At 32.5% G+C, this 23,136-nt stretch overlaps 1 protein-coding gene across 1 annotated transcript in view; it reads right to left on the reverse strand.

The window, feature by feature from the left end:
- LOC129219403 (mesoderm induction early response protein 1-like) overlaps positions 1–23,136 on the reverse strand; it is an 88,756-nt gene that overhangs the window by 48,733 nt on the left and 16,887 nt on the right. The window contains exons 2-3 of the mRNA XM_054853792.1: positions 18,803–18,842; positions 8,744–8,874 (exon numbers count right to left, since the gene is read on the reverse strand). Coding sequence (XP_054709767.1) covers positions 8,744–8,874; positions 18,803–18,842 — 171 coding nt within the window. The remainder of the gene's footprint in view (positions 1–8,743; positions 8,875–18,802; positions 18,843–23,136) is intronic.

Here is a 23,136-nt window from a genome sequence, read left to right on the forward strand (position 1 = left end):
GGTTATAAAAACTATTTTTTATCACATAAATCAGTAAATAAAAGGCTGGATAATAAATGAAACAATAAAGAAATAATAAACAAATAATTAAATGAATCAATTAATACATGAAGAAAAATAAATGCTTGAGAAATTGAGTGAATGAATAAGAAAATAAGTGAATGAATGAATAAATAGGTGAATTACTAAATGAGGAAATGTAAATGAATTTCTAAGTAAATTAATACATACATGATTTTGAAAATGATTGCGTGAATAAACAAAATAATCAATTTCACTTTGCCCAGAATGTAATTGATTAGATGTACAAAATATTTAAAAAATACAAATTAGCTTAATCTTAACTAAATAAACACAGCATCAAATATTAGAAGGTCTCAATGTTTAAACTGTTAATAATAATAACTGGATCATTTTATGTTAACAAAAATAATTTTTAACTTACAACAAATATTACAATAAGAGTATCAATTTTTGAAAACAGCGTAATTGTCATATGCTTTAATTTTATGACGCATTTTTTTCCTGACTGGAACAGAATATATGTGCTACTACGTTGTTAAAATATTACCAGATTGGTGGAACTACAAGCAGAGTAAATATTTTAACATTTCACTTTGCCCCACATTCCCCTATATATACAATGCTCTGTAGCTGGAAATATTTAATAACTTATTTTCTTGACATGCTGAAATGGAAACTGCGACTCTTGGAATGGAAAACATATCTTAGCATTCAGTATCTGATAAATATTTTACAAAATGAAATATATTGAGCTTTATACATCTAAACCTGAATCAAGATTTTTTGGTTAATTTTTTATTGGCATATTTTCTTACTTTTAGATCATTTTATTTATTTTCTCTTCAAAGAATATTAAAGATTGAATGAAACATTTTAAATGTGGGTGAGTATGTCGTGCAGAGAGATCACCTGCAACTTTTTTAAATGAACAAAGTTGTTCGAATGAAGAAGTTGAATGAACGGATCAAAAGAACGAATGATCCTCTGATGAACGGATCACTAAAAAGAACGACATTGCCCACCTCTAGTGTGAACCAGCACTGTGTAATAGGCTGAATCGAAGAAAAAAATTTTTGGATCTTCAAAATTTTATGTTGATAAAACGTTGCCCTTATAGCCTCACATGTTCAATAAAATTATTTATCCAAACTGAAAAATAAATAGGTGTTCAGCAGGAGGCCTCAAACTTGTAATTTTCTTCAAAAAATTGATATTTTCCCTTTACATATTTTTAAAAATGTAAAGTAAATTTTATCAAGCTGAAAATTATAACCAGCAAAGTGGATAATTAGCGTTAAATAGAAATTTTTGCTCTCTTGCAATATTTAAGTCTCCCACATGGTACTCAAAATATGGATTTTTTTTCAATTTTACATTAAATTTTCATAAATACATTATTTTCTTATTACGCATTTCCAAATGTTGAACTGAAAATATGTTCTCTAATACTTTTTTAACTTGATATTTTATTTAAATTTAGGGGAGGGTGGGCCACGAGATATTGTAAATTCAAAAATAAATACAATTCTGACAACTACAGCCACTTAGGAGGAGTAAACATATCCAAAATGCTTCCCAGAGTTCCTAGTTCCATGCTGTTCTATGGTTTTGTTTTGTAGAAAACAAAAATAGTTACTGTTTGGACACACTGAAAGTTATTTGGATAATTTCTTGCATCTATCATAATCTTGAAAAACTTGAACAATTAAGGTAAGTGTTGTAGCTTATGTTGTTAATGGCACTTTAATCTTCTATTATTTAGCTATATTATTTTTAACTCATGGTTTATTTTAATTATATGAAGTAAAATCCTTATTTTGTTGTTTGGGCCACAATGAGGCATCTCATTGTGGCCTAAGCAGCAGTAAGTAAGTGTAGAATACTTATCTACTTCTTGTTTTAGTTTACAAAAAATAAATTAAAAAGTAAAAAAAAAGGCTAGATTTAAAAATATTTATGTTTTAACTAATTATTACAAGTGAACTTTTTATTTTACTACACAGCTTAGTACAAAACAAAATTAGAAACCAGTTGGTGTTGATAAGGTTACCAAACATGGTACTTATTTCAAAGCACTTTATAATTAATATTTGTAATTAATAATTATATAAGTTAATTATCAATTAATATTTGGCATTTATTATTTTATTCTCTTCCTGTTTTTTTAAAATCCTAATGATTTTTTTTTTTTTTTGCTTACTGTAATTAAAATTGTTTTGTATGTAAGAAAAAAAGTTTTAAACATTTAAAATATGCGTTAAACAAAAATAATATGTTTCTTGGCAACCCTGGGCCTGAGTCAGGGGATAGGCTCTTATTACTCTGGTTGTAAATAAAAAAATATTTTAATTTTCTTTTAGAACGTCAAAAGGAAGGAAAAGGAGGTTTCTTTAATAAACCAGCTAAAGGTACTTATTTTGCAAACTTTAGGTAAAAATATAGTGATTATTCAGTTGTCCCATTGTGGCCCTACTTATTGTCTCATAGTGGTTCATAACTGGGCAACAATGAGACACTTTTCATTGAATTTATAAAGTCTCCTAACTTTTTTTCTAACATTAAATGAGCTAAATTTGGTGCAATATACTATAATTTGATACCTTTAATATAATCAAGCATATTTCTGTGCTTTAGAACTCACCAATATACAAAAAATGAAAAATATGTGTTTTTTGTCTCATTGTGGCTAACCCTCCCCTATATGTAATTTTTAAAATGATAAACAATTTTTTTGAAGAAAATCATAAATTTTAGGCCTCCTGCTGGACACCTAAATAAATTTTAATTTGGATAAGTATTTTTGTGGTACATGTGGGGATACAGGGACAAGGTTTTATCAACATAAATTTGGAACTTTCAATTTTTTTTTTTTTTTTATTTGGCCAAGTCATAGGTTTGGTTTACACTTCAGGCACAAGTCGGCACGAGTTGCTGTTGTTCAAATTATATGAAACTTTTTTTTTACAATATTTTTGACCTAAAAGGAAAAATATAAGAGGGTGTGCAACTTGAAATTTCGAATTTGGATTTTTTTTTTTTTTTTTTTTTTGAGACACCCTAATGTATATATTGTAAATGTAGGATATTGTTTAGAATTCAAATCCTTTATAAGATTACTACAGTGATGGGGCTGCATCTCAGCATTAAAAATATGATTAATTTTCTTTATCTTATTAAATATGGATCAAGATTTGGCAATCAAAGTGGAATGGCATACCTTTGCAGCATCACATGGCAAAAGTTTGTGTGATAGGAACTGTAAAATACTTACTTGCAGTTAGAGCCGATCTTCAAAGAACCTATGGTAACATGGTCGTGATTCCATGACACCAGTTTCATACAAATGAGGAAAAAAAAGAAAAAGGTCAATATATTTTTAGTAGTGTACCATTTTACACCAAAAATGAGTACAGGGTGGCAACAGGAACTGTGATAAAAAATTTCTGACTTTTCAATGACCCTGATTAAGTTCACCAAACTTTACTGATTTACATTACCAATGACAATGGTTTCTTTTCTCTGCCCAACTTCAAAACCATTGTATATAAAATAAAATGCAGTGTTAAAAATTTTTTAAGCTGTTAATTAAAAATATTTTTTGAAAAGATGATCCTATTTCTAATAAAAATAGTATATTAAAAATTATTTACAAGGAAATATCATTCAAAATCTAAAACAAATACTTTACTTCCAGTAACCTGTTAGCATAAGAATTCTAAGAAATTATTGAAACCACTCTTTATCTACCGTAAAACCGTAAAATCCCGAAAGTAAACCCTTATTGATTACAGTCCCCCCCCCCTTTCACCTGAAAAATTTTCCGATCATCTTCATTTGCCACACTCCCTCCAGGAAAAAGGGGGTAACATTTTCTGCTTTACTTGAAAAGCATTTAAAGAGGTTTAGTTTCCCCCTCCAGGCACAGGTTTTCTTTTCTAAAAAAAAGAAAACAATGATTTGAACAAAAAAGAAAGAAAAAATGGTCTTCACGGTTTATTCCTTCCAAAATGTCTAGACTCCTCTTGATGCAAGGTTTTTTTTTTTTTGTTCATATGTATTACAAAATAAAATTTATATGATTGTACTGCTTTTTATTCATTTTGGAAGGAGCATTTTTGTTCTGACTTGTGAAAGTGAACTATCTTCAACACAACACCATTTTGGAAATGCGTTGCTTAAAAAGTTACGCAAAACTTAAAAATAACCTTTTTTAAAGGAGAAATAAAGTAATTGAACGAGTTTACGATCAGCAGAAATGTATATTGTACAAAATCAAATATGAGATTTGTTTGTGGTTATGTTTGCAAACTTTGTAAAGCTCAGTTTTCAAAATTACGATCTTCATTTGCAGCCGTGATTGCGATTTTTGCTTCTATTCTGAAACAAGAACATTAAGATTGTGCTTCTTTTACAGCAATCTTATTACATTCAGTACATGATGAATTTTCAAGCGATAAATTATGGGAGTTTTGCCAACTTAAGGTGCAAAATCCTTTCTTTCGAAAAAAAATGACTCCCACATGCAAATTATTACTACTAGAAAATTATGACAGGTTTTTATTAATTAATTTCTCACTCTTCAATAATATTTACTCTTATTTATTTATTTATTTCTGTACTCTAAAATTAATGCTACTAAAAACAATTATTTTGGCTAATTTTTCCAAAAATCTCGATTATAACCTCCTTTTCTGAAATTAACAAGTTTTGTTTTGAAAATAGGGGGAGTTACTTTCGGAATTTTACGTTAATCAAGATTAAGCTAAAAAGTTTATATGGAGAATTAAAATAGAAAAGCTATGAAGAGTATTTTCCTTTTTGCACCTTTTCTATAAATATCTTCAGAAGCGATCAATATGATTTTTTAACATCAAACTTCAATAATAAATAGAGAGACAGTAAAATGGCTCATTTTTTTCATCATAATCGCTTTCTCATATTGAATACTTTCCAACACCGTAAAAGTGGAGGAGAATGGTTTGGAGGGTGAGAATGATAAACCTCAGTTTTGACGTAATAAACATTCGTAGTGCATTCCGGGCTAGCTCAGTTTCAATAGGAGCTATTGTGCAACCTTCTCTGGTGATGAGAGTTTTTATCGCTGTCAAAATGGCCCGCCAGATAAATAACCTGGTGATTGTGAATTAATTTGTTGTGAGCAACTGGTGCTATGTGTTTTTAGGTAGCTCGGAAATTAATGTTGGTGGACTTTTAGTGCAGAGGGAATCACAATTTTGTAAGTACCTTTAGCTTTCATATTACATAAAGAAAGTTACCTCTAATTTTCATTCAAAAATAAAATATTTTGATGTTGCTACAGTTAAATGTGTAAAGTTTACAATTTGGAGGTTGAGTGTGGTACAGTAATTAGTCAAAATTTAGTGAGGTAAGTTTTGGCAGTGGCATGAAAAAGATGATAAAATTAGGTATCCATTTTTGAAAATTATGAAAAAAAACAAAGCCTTTGTTTTATCTCGATTTTATGATGCACCTGACTCTCTAAAGTTCAATTTTCAGCATAACTTACATCTACAACTCTCCCGTAAAAGTATAAGAAAGGTACAAACCACCAAACCCTATATGCAAAAGGTTAAAACATGTGCTGTACCATTCTCACCCGCAATAAGAGGGTGAGAATAGTACAAAGAAAAAAAATCCTTTGGAGGGGATGTGGGTAAAGTTTCAAATTATTTCAGGGTTGGAATCGAAAGTCAAGGTCTTAAACTATAATATTAATGCAACTTCAATTTTTTTCGAATGAATGTTGAGTAGTTACTGTTGGGTAATGTGTCTTTACCTTAAGTTCATAGAACTAAATAAAAGGTTTACAGAACACCAACATCAAAAAGCCGTGCAGTCTGCCAGTAAGAAATAAAACATACTCAAAGTAATTTTAAATAAATAACATTTATTAAAATATCACAGTATACAACAAGAAAAATTTGTTAAATACCAAAATTAATTTAGATTGTAAAACCCCCCAATTATCACAGAAATTTCAAAGTTAAATTGTTAAATAAACACTTTTAGAAAAACGCGAAACATTTTAGAAAAATTGTAAAATGTCACCTTCCTGCGCTAAATGCGCATGTTTACATTGCTGAAGAATTCTTGACAAAGCGTAATCGAATTTGTAGATTCATCAAACTGTTCCATCATTCACCGGCCGATAGGCTTGCTTAGTTCTAGAAGAACCTTTTCATATACCGGAACACCAACTTGTGCACACACTGGAATCTCACCGGAACCTTCTGGAACTATAGTTGGAACATCTAGGAAATCCAATCATGAAGGTCACTCTGAAGGACATCGATGATTTCAAACTGATGACAGTTCCATACCACCATAGGAGCACCGGTAAGTCAATCCAGGTATAGGCCAAGTTTAAGTATTAGGCCTAGTTGCAATGAGCTACATCTTTTGATAATCTCCCGCGAACATCTTCAGCAATGGTGACATTTTCCCTCCACAAAAGGAGTAATTTAGAACATTTTTAAACAACAATTAACACTGAATAAAACTTATCTCAAGCCCTGCTTGAATTCAAAAACGTTGCATCAACAACGGCTCGAGCACGCCGCAACTTCCATCAACAACCTAGCACGGTTGCCAAACCTTCAAAGACCAATCCCTGATTGGTCAACAAAAAATGGCAAGATGCCAATGGGGAGTAAACACAAACAATCAAGTGAGCACTGAAAATATTTCGATCAATCTATTTATACGTTCTATGACCGCGATACGTCATCCCATGACACACCCTACTTTGCATTGGAGATATACATCTCAACTATTCCTGATTGAGTGATTTAACAATCTTTCTATTCGTTTTTTCGGCTCAAAGTAGCCAAAAACATCTCAACCATCGGGTGTTACGTCATAGGATGATTCCGATGTTGCACGATCATGCCCGAATCAATTTCAGTTATCCGCCGCTGGGACACAGGACGCGGAGTGGCAAAAACATATCGGAGGTAAGTTTCAAAAAAATACTTTAACATTTGTAATTAAATTAAAAGCGCTCCAAGATACTGAATAAAGGCTTTTAAGCCCAACAGTTACTGTCAGAAATGTACTAAAACTGTAAGACAATCACCCTCTTTTACGGAATCTATAATAGTGAAAGGAATGGATTTTCAATTACTGTTTAGCAATTAGCAATCAAATAGTTGAAAAAATTGCAATATTATACAGTATCTAAACGCTTCATAATTACTCTTCAGTATGATCTCATTGTAGTCCCATTCTAAAATTGTAACATCACATTAGTTAGCAAAAAAAAATATTTTAATTTAGTTGTTTGAAAATTTTCTTTAAATGTAAAATATAAATATTCAAGATTAAATTATGCTTTTCATGACCTTGAAATATTAATGTCACTTTACCTTGCTAGTGATATATCATATGAAAGTCAATTTAAAGAGCAAAAAGACACTTAGTAAAACACTCAAGCTCTTATCAGAGCGGAGAAAAATGAATTTTCATAAGTACCGAAACTTAACTTTTCAGTTTTTTCATTACTCTTCGTGAAGTCTCACACAAAAACTAAAGGTCAAACAAAAGAATCTAAAAGGATTATTTCTTTCTGTAAATATATGGATAAACTCAAACATGTAAGTTCTGTAGAAATCAATGATGGTCAGGTTTAAAAGCTTGTCGATTTGACCTGAATGACTCATTGCATTTTATAAATGAAATTGCAACAACAGATAAATTTAATGACACTTTTTTCAGAGGTATGAAATCACGTAAACAAACCCTTCAATAAAGCAAGATATCCAAAAGCACCCTTCTAGAAAATCATATTATAAAAACATAGTTCACAAAATGATTAGCACAAAAGAAAAAAAAAATACTGTACATACTCATATATAAATTGATCTAGCATATAAGTCAATCCTTTTACTTTTAGGAGGAAGGTAGAGAAAAAATCGAAACCCTGAGTCGACCTCCTATGTTTTAGAAAAGTCAGGAATGTTTTGCTGTGATTTTTGAATATAACCATTGTAAAAAGAAGAAAAATGAAAAGCATGAACATCCTTATGTTAAAAAACATCCAATTTTAAATACTTTGGACAAAAAGGGTGAATTTCTGTGAAGTCAGTTTTTGTAGAGGATTTGATTTTGCTGTTACATTTTTTGTTACTTGTTGGCTTTTATTTTGAATTAATATCAATAATGTTTTGTGCTGCAGCCATATTACACTACAGTGAAGCACAGTTTGTTTTTGAAAGGACTACGAGAAAAAAGCATATAAATGAAAAAAACCTATAATAGATATACGTTAATGTGTATTGGATTCCGCAGTAACCAATTTTTAAAAAGCATAAATGATAAAAATGTTTAAACGAGAAACGTAAGAACGGTTCTTCACCCTCTGGCCCCCCTAAATGATGGGCCTGCCTCTGGTAACAGTATTTGGTTCTGTTGAGCCCCCTTCCCCTTTTATTAAACTTCATAAAACAACTCTACTCCCAAGTTTTTCATTAAATAGAAATCCTACTGTACTACCCTACTCAAAATGAGTACATAAAAAATGTTTTATCGAGTCAAAAAAACCTTTTTTTTTTAAGTAGAATTACTTAAAGAAAAAATTAAAATTTCAGTATTCAAATATTATTTCAAAGATTATATTTTATTCCCTAGCAATGATCAGAATTTTTTTATCAGGTAAAATGCTAAAAAATAAAAAATAGCTAATTCTTAAACAAAAACATACCCGCTGTAAATCATCTAGTTCATTTGTTACACTTTCAGCACTCTCTATTGCTTCTTCTTCTTCTAAAGTATGTTCATCATCAAAATCATCTACCAACATTTCAGCTGTGGGGTCAAAATCTTGATCACTATCTACAAAGAAGAGAAAAAATAAAATTAATTACATAAAATGCAGAGATGACAAATAGTGCACACCTTCCCCCAGGCTTGGGCGGGTGGGCACTGCACTTAACTTGCCCTTTGATTCTTAGAACCCGCCCAACTTGCCCTTTTATCGGTGAAACGGCGCCCTGATGGCCTTCTGTTTATGAACTGGCATCCTTTTAATTTAAGATTCTTACTAGGAAAAGGAAGGGAACCAGTATCCCTTCCCCTTGTTTTGATAAGATGTCTTTCTTTTACGTGAAAATAGCTAACATGCGTTCCCCCCTCCCAACTTGGATTACCATTGAGGTGACTATGAGAAATGCATAGCTTCCATTATCAGTCACTACAAGGGATAAAAAGTGGCCTAGGCATTGTAGAGACTAAACAATGCTCACCAAACAATGAACGAACAACTGGTTTTGTTTTGATCAGCCACTGCTGAAAAAATACCCAGAATCACTTCCTTACTCCTTGCCTCAGGCATTGCCACACTAGAGAAAAGGCCAGAATGGGGGGTTTCACGAAGGTGACGTTAGTCATCACAGGTCGTCCAACCAGTCCAACGATCACCTCCTTTGAGCTCAGGGGTGGGAAGTGTTGACAGTTGATATGCGGACATTTTGAATCTACTGGCGACCGTTGGTGCTTTCTTCATTAGAATTGCTGTTTTAGTACTTCTACTGAACTTTTCACTGTAACATGTCTTCATTTTCCTTATTCACTCTAACAGAATGAACAAATTCTGTAACTTAATATGCAGTATAAGTGTATGGTATCTCTATGTAACAGCAATTACGCCAACGGTGGTAATAGCACTAGATCCCACTAGGCTTGACGTACCCTCATCATGAAAATTTTGAATTAAGTATTCTCTGAAGCAAACATAAAATTCATTCTAGTGGATTTTTTAATCTTCATCTATAGTGGGGCCATGTTGAAAAACATGCAACTTTTATCACGAATTATATGACACTAATTGCGAAACTTAAATTTACAATATTACAATTTTAAAATTCAAAATTTTACAAATTAAAACTTAAAGCAATTTCATTTTTTTTCTTTTTTAGTGACTCGTGCATTTGCTTTCGGAAGACAAACTTTGATAAAGTTGAACAAATGAGGAAGACAATTTTTTTTGTACATAGTTACGCATTTGAAAGAGCCTTTCTTCACAGTCGTCAGAAGTCTCCAAGACTTCGCCGTGTTATTTACACCACTAAAAAGCAAAAAATAAATTACTTTTAAATAAAAAAAAAACGCCTTCAAAAAATACCCAGGAACTAAAAAGCAAAAAATAACTGATTACACTTGCATTCTATTTCCTACCCAAACATAGAAATGAAATTTATTTTACAATTCCAGTACAAAAGCCAACTAAACTAAACACCAAATTATAAAATAAACACTGATTTAAATTACTATACGATGATTTATTTTAAATACCTAACTAATTAACCCCTCACGACGAATGTCTACACGTTAATCAAGCTCCAGGCAGACTCGTGATAGCATATCCCTTGTGATGGAGTTCAACACTGCAGTTATATCCGCAGTGTTGAAGTTCTTAAATTTCTTTAAGTCTTGAGGAAGTGGAAGCAAACACCTTGTCTTTAATGAAACTCCAGAGAAAAAAAAAATCGCAGGGTGTTTGATCTGGTGATCTCGGATGCTAATGAAGACATGTCAAATCATGTGGTCCAGCACGGCCAATCCAGTGATGGGGTTCTTATAGTGATTCTTTACAAAATTTCGTGCGAAAATGTCTTTGCACAACAATTACCGAGGAGGTTTGGCATATTCGAAACCGCAGTACGCTTTCTCCTGTATGGACGACATTTTGTTTAACAGCGCCTCTAGCGGCAAGTTCGTCATTCGATGATTTTTCCTTGTTGTCAAATAAAACTTGTATAATTGTACTTGCAGAATAAATTTGTTTTGGCTGAATAAACCCATTACGGCAGTCACACCTGCGCTATTCTTTTTGGCCCCAGGGAAGTGGCGAGGGGGGGCGCATAGGGTGTGACCCCTCCCCCACCCCAGATTTTTTCTGCAGTCGGCATTTTCAACAGATAAGTCGGCAAAAGTGTATGAATTGTACATTATATTCTGTAATCAACTTTTGGAACAAAAAATTTTTTTAAATGCAGAGTTATAAAATGAACGTAAGATATACCAGGGCTGCGAAGCCTTCGACTCTGACTCCTTTATTCCAAAATCAGCCTGACTCTGCAGCCCTGAAATATATCACTAGGCATAAAGTACGATTTTGATCAAGTCAGTATTTGTGTAAATTAGGCAGAGCAACAGAATTTAAAGAGACAGTACACATGGGGCAGCACTGGACCAACTACTGTCTCGTCTACTCTTACTGAGAAAAGAAAAAGTGATTTTTTTTGAGGGGGGGGGGTTGTTCAATCACCTTCTAAAACAAACGAGATCTCCAACCTATGGTCCACGGGACACATCCGGGCTAAGAACAGATGTCGTGATTTGGCATCAGTGACTGGATAATAAACAGCAGATAAGACAGACGTCACAAAAACAACGTAGCCGCCAACATCTACCCGCCCTAATTGAAAGAACCCTTTATTTTAAAATTTCTAACAAATGGGAGTGGGGATGCCAAAATATGCTATTTAGCTCTTTGCTGCATCCAGCAAAAATGTAAAAATCATGGTTCTCATTTTTCTGTCTCATATTGATTGAGATAATTTTTTGTGGCTCACATGTTTCCATTTCTCGCTATTGATTTAATCCTGAATTCAGTGTATAGGAAATTCTTCTGTTGCTTGCTTTTATCTTACTTCTGATGCATGCTGTCGATCTGTTTTGCATGAGTAAAAAAATTTACTTTAGCTCTATTCTTTTTCGCTCGCTGCCCTACTTGTACTTGAAAAAAAAAATGTTGTAAAGAAAAATCTATGGTACATATTTAACTTAAAATATAGGTTTTCTTACAAAGTTCAAACAATTCTGTAAAACTGTACAATCAAGTATTAAAATGTCAGAGACGGAAAAGGGCAAATGAAGTGTTTTGAATAATTTTAATTGTTCTCGACTCCTTCGAAATAATTAAATGAGTCTTTGAAATTTCTTGAAAAGTGTTTCAATTTCATTTCGTATCAAGTGCATAAAATATGAATTGTCCGAATTGGCAAGAAGCTACTTTATAACTACATGTTTTCTAAATGTGTACACCATTCCTTTTAAAGCATATTTCACTATTAATCATTTTATATTTAATTCAGTGTTGTGTTTGTTGGTGGTTTGGAGAGATGATTAAAAACTTAACTATACCAAAAGCAGACATGAGCGAGTGACAATGAGTGATCTTTCCTTTTCACTCGGTCTTCCTCTCGTAAGTTAAAGTCAACGATTTGTCAAACCAAAAATAATTTTTAATTTGAACCATCTTAAGTTGTTAAATAGTATATGACTTTGAAAAAAAAATGTCCCTTTTCTTCCCTGTTATTTTTGTAGTTACAAACACCCCTCATATATCCTCAAAATGTAGAATTATACATATATATATTTTCAAAAATTTCTCTGGGGGAGAAACCGACGGATCCCCTAAAATTACAGATATTCTGTACCCCCTTAATGAAGATCCCTGCATCACTTTCCTATTGCCCTTCCTCTTTCAAGATCAATCGAAAAAAAGACAGTGAGAGAATTAAAAAGAAGGAAAATAATAAAACCACATGGCTTGATGTCTCACAGGGAAGAGACACACATAGTGAGAGATGAAACTTAAAATATGGCCGGTTTTGCCACCAACATAACAAGTTGTCTGGACTACAAAAAGGGCCCTGCCCGTGCTTAAAATAGCTTTGGGGCCTGCTGTCTAAATCCGCCACTGTATATGTATATATATATTTATATATAATATATATATATTATATACATATATATGTGTGTGTGTGTGAATTCGGCAAGTTTTATCATTCGAGTCGGCAATTAGAGAATTCTGCAACCCCCCCCCCCCCCCCCCCCCCCCCCGCCCCCACAAGGGTAAGAGGTTTGACACGTCCCTGTTTGGCCCATTCATTATGAATCATCCTGTACTATAATAACTTTTGACATGCATACAATTTCTTATGTTAAAATAGTTTATTAAGTCAAAACATTCTGCATAAAAATACCAGGTCCAGTGCTTGTTGATAACCAGCAATAGGCCCTGGACCTAGCTAGGCTGGTCCTAGTCAATTTATTAGATCCAAATAAAGATCAATGACCCTCCTTAAGCTATCTACCCCTTTGCCATTACAGCCTCTTTTGGTAATCTGCTCCAAGAACCCACAAATTTACTAAAGTAGTAATTTTGAACATTTGAGGTAAAGGGGAAAATTGAAGATAAAGGGAGGTAAAAGCATAAAAAAGAACACTACTGGATTTCAAGTGAATAATCATAACACAACCACTCCTGTTACACATCTTAATTATTTTAGCAGACATAAAGAAAATGATATACTTATAAATTCAACTTTATAAAATCATAATTCAACTTTATATTTAAAATACAAACTTTAAGTTAATTTGTTAGGTGCTCAATTGCTTGAATTAAAATTTTTTTAAAAATCTGTTATGACTGAAAATTATCTAAAGATAATTAAATTCAAAATTGCAAAAATAAATCAGCATATAATTAAACAATGCCAAAGTAATTAATTCTTTAGTTATTAAAATAAAAAATAAATCAAGCTAATCTGATGTAGCATGTGTCAAAATAACTTCTAGTTGCCAAATGTATAAAAATATTTACAAGATGCAAAAGAATTGAAATCTCAAACAAGGGAAGCAAATTTTCGCAAATTAAGTTCAATGTTGTCATGTTTCCATTAAAATAAATTTATACTTTACTAAAATAAAACAAACTAAGCTAATTTAAGGTAGCTTATGTGAAAATAACATCCAATTAATCAATATATTTAAATATTTGCAAGATGCAAAAAGATTGAAATTTCAAACACGAGAAGCAATTTTTCGCGAAGTCTGAGTTCGTTCAATGTTGGCATGTTTTCCATAAAATAAATTTATTTGTTTTTTATTAAAATTGAACAAAAAATATACTAATTTAAGGTAGCATATTCGAAAATAACATTTGATCAAAATATTTAAATATTTGCAAGATGCAAAAGGATTGAAGTTTCAAACACAAGAGCGATTTTCCACAAAATCGGAGTAAGTTCAGTGTTGTCATGGTTTCCAAATTAACTCCTTTGTTAATTAATGAAACTAAACAAAAAAATTAACTAATCTATGGTACCATATGTCAAAATATCTTTCGGTTGTAAAAAACATGAAAATATTTACAATATGCAAAAGGATTGAAATCCCAAACACGGAAGCAATTTTTCGTGATGTTGCATATTGAACACACGTTTAGAAAATTACATTGGTGAAATACTTTTTTTAAACTTTAAAGCACAATCCAATGATTTTTGAGATAATTTAAGCACTAAGAAACTTCTTCAATGTTTAAAAACTTTTTCAAGGTTTTCAAGCACTTGAAAATGAACTTTTTTCCAAGCACTTTTCAAGGGTTTTCAAGAGAGTACTAACCCTGAGTAGAATGGTAACTCGAAGAAGTTGAACCGAACCGTTGCTTCGGTCACTCGTCTGGTTAGTGCTAACTCTATATTAACTACCAGTTTGTTTGGCACTCTTGGCTTCCTTAAGAGGTTTTCCACCTCCAGCTCAGTCACTTCCTAACCCGGGCTGAAGACTGCTAATAAGTATGAAACTGCAGTCCGCGGCTGGAATGACTGAGGTAGCGGTGTATTTCTTGTATAACTTGATCTGTTTCATTTAATCTGCTTGCACAATTTGCTGGATTATGTATGTAATCCATTTTCAATAATAAGAGATCCCTTTTTAACTTTTACATACATTTTTTACATGCACTAACTGTTATTGTCTTAACTAGAGTTTAAATGTATGCAAGTGTTATGGATCTTTTAAGCTATTGCATACCCCTAATTTACGGATTATGCGCTAATTCCCTTTTATCCGTGGTTACCACGCCACTCTACTCCACATTTACTGTTCAAAAATTCTTTTAAAAGTTGGTAGCAATCAATGAGTTACTTAAATTTTTATGTAAAATTTTGTGTGTGGAATTTTAATTTCTATATGGTAGCATGTATAAAAGAAAATGGGTAATTAAGGAGGGGAGAGGTGAGTTACAAAATTTTTTATTGGTTATCAGCAATTTCTGCTGGAAGTCACTTTTGTTTTTTCTTAAACTCCTGGAGCTATGAAAAAATTTGAAATAAATTCCCTGAATTTTCCAGAAATTTCAATGATTGAGATTTACCCGGATCATTCCCATCATTTTCATTTTCCTTCATATTTTAAGGTTTTTCCTTTTTTTCCCTCTGCCTGGCAGCCCTGTTTCAGGACACTAAATTTAACACCAGTTTTTCAAAACAAAAAGGTTTCCCAAAAGTAATGAAATATTTCAGAAAAAAAATATAGGGATTTTTTAATGTAGCTTCAGAGATAAACGACACATTTTGATGTTTTTGAAGCACTTGAAAATGAAACTTTTTCCTTCAAGGAGTTTAAGGGGGTTTTTTAATCGAAGGAACCATGAAAAGACATGGAATTCTGTTAATAAGTTAATATATTGGTATCTAATAGCAACCGTAATTCATGAGCCTTGACAGCTCCAAATGAGTTTTTAGGGCATCCATTTCGACAAATTTCTACCCTACAGCCTCCCATTTCCCAAGAGTTACTACCATGGATAACATGAAATTCTATCTTTAAAAAAAATGGGCACTTTGAAATTGCATCTAAAATGAAATATTGAATCCATTGTTGGCTTGGCAATATCAGGACCGAGTTTGCTACAAAAAATAGTTACTTAGGTAGCTTGTAATATAAAAAAGTCCCCAAATGCAGAAAATAGTTTCTGAAGACTCCCCTTTTCTTATAGCATTTTTGTCACATTAGGATCATTCTCCAGAAAATGTAACTTTTGAACACAAATAGTTCTTTTTTTTACAATTTTTTTAATGTGGAGCACGGCACGAGATTTCTAAGCATAGCCGAAATTTTAGTAATCTTCAATTTACAATGGTTATTACGCCATGGCAATGATGTCATGGCCACTTGATCCATCTGATTAGTTTTAAATTCCAAAGAGACATTAATAAGTTTTCTGAAAAGGTGTGTACGCATTTTAGATGAAAAAAAATGATCATTTCACATCAGGGTCATTCTCCAGAAAACATAATTTTTAAATGCAAAATATTTTTCAATTTTAAAACCTTTTGTTTTCTTTTTTATTTTCATTCTTATATGAAAGTGTTACCTACTAAAAGTAACCATAAATAATGGCCCTGCTAAGTTCCAATTATTTTACTCATTAATAAAAAGAAATAAAAAATGCCTTGCTCACGAAAATAAAAATTTAAAAAAAAAAAAAAAGAAAAAAAAACTTTTCATGTTTAAAAATCAAGGCCAATTTAATATCAAAAAAGGAATTTTATTAATTGTGCAAACAATCAGCTATTTCAATGATTAGTGGGAATATAGTATTAAGCTCTCTCAATTAAAGTACAGCTTAATTAGTAGTTTCAAATGTATGTTAAAAATAGTATTTAGTAAATTTGAGGATATACTGGCAATTTATAATTTTGGTAGAAATACTTAAAATTGATGTATTTCCCCTCCATCATTTATTTTCACCTCAGAAATAATGACACTGATAAGGTCTGTCACAGAGGTGAGGAATTTTCCATTAATATAGACCTAATGAATACATTTTCGAGGGAAATATTTTTTTTTTCTTGTTGCTACAATCTGCACATCTTAAACATATGAAAACATATTCACTTCTTTTTATACATTAATTTACATCCCTGAAATTCAAGTTCACGGGGGTTAGAGTTCACAATAACAACACTTAGTTTTTCAAACAAAATCTATCTTCTTGTTTTTCAACAAAAAATTTCACAATTTCTTTATGGCTGAAAGCAAACAAGGGAGCTAGCTCCTTTGTATCATGGAAAATAAAATTTGGTATCATTACTGCCATGTGTTAATGAGGAATGGCATTTTATTTTTAGGTAATGGAGGTGAGAATTTATTGTGTAACATGGCTCCTTGTCCTTCTAAAACGAACTAAAACACAATATAAAAAAATTAAATATACTTAAACAATTAGTATTTGAGACACTTGTGAAAGGAATAATAAGTAAATAAGTATATACTTTTAATTAAACAAATTATTGAGGAACATAAACATTCACACCAGGTGAACATGTCACGGAGGTGCGAATTCACATGTTGTGAACTAAAAATATATTTTTAAAAAAAATTATTATTAAAAAATAGTTGGCAGGTTTAAATAGATATATTTTTGATGAAATTAAAAAGCATTGTTAAATGAATTGTTCTTTAAAGTTTTTACAGTAAAAGGCGTGTGGCAGAAAAATTACTTTTTCAAGAATAACCCATTTATGAAATGATGCTTCAATAAATAAATTTATCTTGGCTCATTAGTATGTAAGCAGAACCACTCACAAGCAGGGAGCTAAATCTATATGCAGGGAAAAATTTTTAAAAATATTCTCTAAAAGATCTTGGGGGAAGCTTAAAATTTTTTTCCTAGACTTTAGTTCAACACTTTTAAAGAACACTAAAGAAGCAAGTACAGACACTTTCTGGTAAAATTTTTCATTATCTTACTGCTACTTAAAAAGGGCAGTAAAAGATGGACTGTATAGAAAGAAATAGAAAAGACGCACTCGCAATATTTCAGATAGCATAAAAATTAGTGTTAATTTTCAAAAAATGAAAGTAATAAGGCAACAAGACATTAAAAAGCAAAATTTTATCGACATTTATTCAGAATGCAAAACACAGTTAATAACAATAGTAGTAGTAGAAACAAATATTTTGCAAAAATTACGATTGCAAAAACCTACTCTTTACAAAAACGTGATAGCAAAAACGAAACTTTTCGCACAAAAATATGTACATCACCCATCTCGGATTGTGAACATGTTGCTTACAATTTATTTTTCAACTTTTTAAGATGCCTTTTTAATTAAATGCAGTAAAACACTCTATCCCCCCCCCCCCCCTCCCTTCAGAAAGTAAGAGGTAATGTGAATTTAAAGTTTTTTCACACAAGGAAAAACAGAAGATGGTTTATATGTAATCACTTTTTTTCTAAAATAATCACTGCTTTTCCCAATTGATAGAAAAATAGTCCTTTTCGGCTATATTTTACCAAAAATAGTGATCACAATCACTTTTGCTTCAAAATAGTAGCATTAGTCGCTTTTTTAGTCACCCCTGGCAGCCTGTGGTATCGTTTAAAATATTGAAAACTATCTCCAGGTCTTGCCCATTGGCTCACAGGCCGATGCGCCCTGGGCCCTCAAGTCTGAACAATTTTTTTTTATAAAAAAAATTTTTTTTTTAATTTACTTTATTTATCTTATCGTGCATTTTTTTTTTTTTTTTTTTTTTTTTGCGGTAACAAACCTGTGTAACTTCACTTAGCTTTTTTTTCTGTTCTTCAACCCGTAAGCATGTGTAACATCGTTTTTTGCTTTTTTTTTTTCACTTTTTTTTTGGCCCTTTAGACGCCAAGGTTGGCGCTCTCTTGCAGGACCCAGTCCGCCCTTGCCCCCCCCCCCCTTCAAACTATCACATATAATCAATTCAGATGTCATGCAGCATGAAGTTTTAAAACAGAACTATTTTTCAGTGCCTTCTATTTTTATAATACAAAAGAATAATTGAATTTTATAATTTTTTTACGCTCCAATCAAAACCTAAAGACTTGATGCTTACAATTTACAAAAAAAAAGGAATGTATTAAGAAAACAGGCAGAAAGAAAATCAAAATCTTTGTCATTTTATAAAATTTTTACATAGAAGAAAAATAACTTACCAGTACTGGCCTCGCTTACACTTAAGGAGAAAGAAAAAGGCTGGAAAAAGAAAAAATAGTTATTTCGTATCAAGCTTTAAAAAGGTACTAAAAAGCAACAATAATGGCACTATCAGTTTGGCCAAAAAGAAATGCGTAAATGAAAGGCAATTTTTCTATATGAGAAACAAAACTTTTACAATACACTGACCAATTAGATTACTTTCTGTCACCTTTCAAGCGAAGTCAAAGGCACATTTATCTTTTTCGGCAAAAAAACATAAAGTTAGATATCCTCATCAACAGCAAAGGTTCTATCAATCAATGCAGGTTGCAAAATACAAAACAAATGGTAGTCTAATCAGGGGTGATTGTGAGTTCATCAAGAAATACCTGAAAGTTTCAAAGCGAGACGGGGGGGGGGGGGGGATCTTTGACCCTTATTACTTAAGTGCACCTTTGCCATAGTATTAAATAGCTCTGAGTCAAAATATTGTGTGTACATGTGATTAAATTTTTAATGGGTTACAAAGTTACTTTTGAGCTGGTGTTATACAAATTATCTTGACATTTCTTTGTCCATCTTAAGAGATAGGTGTCCATCTTAAGGCTCTTGCAGGTATATTTGATGAGTATTATATAATTTTAAAAAATTGCGGAGGTAGGGAGATAAAAGCATAACAAAAAAAAACATAATTCCGGTATTTTCAGACAAAAATACCGGAAATATGTCCGAAAATACCGGAAATTCGGTAAAATACAGGAACACAATCACCCCTGTCTAATGTAGTAATGCAACAACTACATCAGACAGACTTTTCAACCACAACCAAAGCTGAATATTCAACTGCTGAATAATTAACTGATTTTTGTCTAAAACCCAGAATGTATTTTAAGTACATTCCTGAACCTTTACCTTTACCTTTTAAAATACATTATAAAAATAAAAAAATATTTTGGGCTTAATTGAAAAAAATTGAAAGTATCGACTTAAACCTTGAAAAGTATTTGGCCTGAAGAATTTCTATCTGCAAAAAAATATTTGGCATGAAGTATTTACATCTGCAAAAACACATGACATTTTTTTAATATCTCAGTACTCAAGTCCTATGTTTCCAACTTAACCACCTTGCAGTTCTTGACGATATATCTCGTCCATTTAACATGTAATTCTGGGACTGGCCAACCATAAGGGGGTTAAACGCAAAAAATACTTGCCTTTTTGGCATTTATAAGTTGAATGCCTTGTAACATTTGGCATATTTTTTATGTGTTCCTTTGATTGTCAAGTGTCGTCCACGTACAGTTTATCTGTAATTTTTCGGCTATCTTTTAGCATCAGTTTTCGGGTTAGAACATTACTTATTGTTTACAAGATAGGATACAATACAAATCATAAAGCTCTCTAAAACTCATCCCTAACATCATTAAAAGTCGAATAAAAATGTTACTGGAGCTCCAATTCCGAAAAATTTCCGGTCCTCATAACTATATCAAGAATTGCCCACAATTGCACTTTATAGATAGTTGATTTTGGAACCCCCCCCCCCATTAGTTCACTAGCCACGCGGCATGGTTCCTCACTGCTATCCAGACAGTCGGCCAGCGCCCTCTGTATCAGTTAACTCACCCCACCATCTATTAGAAATTCATAGAACAAAGCTTACACCACCATCAATTAGGAATTCATAGAACTAAACAATTAATTCAACATTTAATTTGCAATTTAAATTAATTTAAATTTCAGTTCATCTGAATTTTTTTTTTTTAAATGAGCCTATAGCCTTTCTCAATAAATGGACTATTCAACACTAAAACTGAGATTAGCGCATTCAAACAAACTCTACAGCTTTATATTATTAGTCTCAATGTGAAAACTTGATGAGGATGAATTACTCATTTTTGGGCACCTTTTAGCCCTTGGCAACCCTGATTAAGGACCGGAAAAAGGTAGGCAACCTTCAGTGGTGTAACTAGGTACCGCAAGACCCTGCAACGCAGGGGTGCCCGAGAATCGGAAGGGGCATAAAAACTTTTGAGCTTTGATTTTATTCAATTTTATTAAATATTTCCGTCAATTGTCAATCAAACTTAGTTTCAAAATCTTATATTGGTTCTGGAGTCCCCTAGAACCCCAGAACCTTTGGCTTAGGGCCCCGATTCAGACATCGGAAGAACTAGGCAAAACACTTTTTTGGGGCCCTCATGAAGCCAAACATTACAATTTTTGCCATTTACTAAAAGATTTTGGCATTTGGGGCCCCCAAATAACAGGAGCTATACATAGCCTAGTTGGCCTATTCAGTAAACAGGCCCTGAGTAGTGAGAAGGGGGCCCACTGACACAACTTCCCTGCGTGAAAATCAAACTTTGGCTTGGTGCAAAAAGTATCATATCGCCTTCCCTAGGCCACCTGCCATGGAAAGAAGGGAAAATACCTGAAAGAAAAGGAAAAGGAGAAAAAAGTCCATACCGTACTGGAGTCCGGAAAAGACAGCCAAGAGAAGTTTTTGAGTAGGATCTAGATTGAAGGGGTGGGGAATCCGAAGGGGCCCGAAACTTTTGATCTTTGTTTTCATTTATGTCATGTAAATTTTATTAAATTTTTCCATAAATCAAACTTAGTTTTAAATGCAGTGCAGTAGAGTCTCAATAATCCGAGTCTCGAAAGTTTGAAGTTCCGCTTAGTTCGAGGTGCTTATTTTATATTTTCGTTTATATTTTTTAGTTCCAAAAAAATGATTTTCATAAAAATCTGAAAATATTTTTTTCCTGTCGTTACACTTAATTAACTAGATTCAGTAATTAATAAAAAAAGCATTGAGAGGTTGTCAACACTCCTTAAGTGTCACGATATACGTGTAGCATTGACGGCACAATATGAATTACGAAATGCCTTGAAGATAATAACTTGATGCGTGAAAGTAACATTGATTTGCCGCAAAGAACATGTAAGCATGCCTTTTGGAATATTAGAATACCTGATGATAGTCAAAAAGGAAGGTTCAAAACTTGATGCTTCACGAGTAATGTATACTAAATAAGAAACAGGAACCTTCTATAAATAACCTTGTTTGTTGTATGCGAGATACATATGCTCGCAAGCACACTGATACAAACGTTATGAAAAAACTCATTGAAATAGATTCGGGCAACGATTCAGTCAAAATATGCTTGGTTGCCTACAAATTTGCTCGGGTAAATACGTACAAACAGACTTCGTGGGGAAAAAGTCCAAAATCATTTAGAGGTAGTTAAAAACGAAATTTATGTTGAAATTTCAGTGATAATTTTACATGAACACAATACTGCTTTTCTTTGTACAAGGAAGTAAAAGGGGCTACTCCTTATGTATCGGAAAAGTGTAAAAAAAACAATCTGGAAGAATTTTCCGGATAATCCGAGTTTTCAGTAGTTCGAGGTGGCATGAGCCCCAATTACCTTGGATTTTCGAGACTCTACTATGCTTATATTGGTTCTTGGGTTCAGATACTATTGACCTAGGGCCCCCGATTAAAATATCAGAGGTCGTAGGCCCAACACTTTTTCAGGCTCTCTTTTAGCCAAACATTACAATTTTTGCCATTTGCAAAAACAGTTTTCACCATTTGGGGGCTCCCAAATAGCATTGGCTGTAGTCCACGGCCTAGTTTGCCTACTCAGTAAACAGGCCCTGGCAATATTTGAGGGAATAGCCTCCAACTCCTCACCTCCCAATTTAAAGAAAAAAAATGAAATAGCTACTTTGTTTTAAGATTGAACTTTTTTGGGGGCAATTGTTAATATATTACGTACTAAGTTTTCTTACTTTTTTTTTTCAAAATATATAACAGATACGGACAGCCAAGGTGGGAAAGAAGGGATCCTAAAACCAAATAATTTTCCTTTTACTTCACCAAAGAGAGCCTATTGTGTTTAAATGTCAATTTCGGAAACATTCTGAGAGAATGTCCAAAAAATCTCCTTTTCCCTAGTCATCCAAAAATTGCTCAGAATCGTTTTTTTGGACATTCGATTTCGAAAAATTTCCGGGGCAAAGTTGCGAACTCCATCTTTTCCCAAATTTGTGATTCAAAAACTTTGATTTTCAAAAACAGCCGGGAGAGCCGCGGAACTCCATCTTTTCTCGTCAAGTCATCAAAGGAGGCCTACGATTGCGTTTCAGAAATTTAACTTTGAAAAATTTCGAGGGAGAATTTCCAAATGCTCGTTCCTTTTAAAATTACCGAAGATCGTATGAAATAGCGTTCTTTGTGAACTTCAATATCAAAAAAAATTTACAGAAGTCTCATCTTTAAAAAACTGCCCCTTACATAACATCCTAAAAACGCATTTGCGGACCACTTTCGATGAAG

The sequence above is a fragment of the Uloborus diversus genome, chromosome 3 (genome assembly GCF_026930045.1).
Source record: "Uloborus diversus isolate 005 chromosome 3, Udiv.v.3.1, whole genome shotgun sequence".
Classification (NCBI taxonomy): Eukaryota; Metazoa; Arthropoda; class Arachnida; order Araneae; family Uloboridae; genus Uloborus; species Uloborus diversus.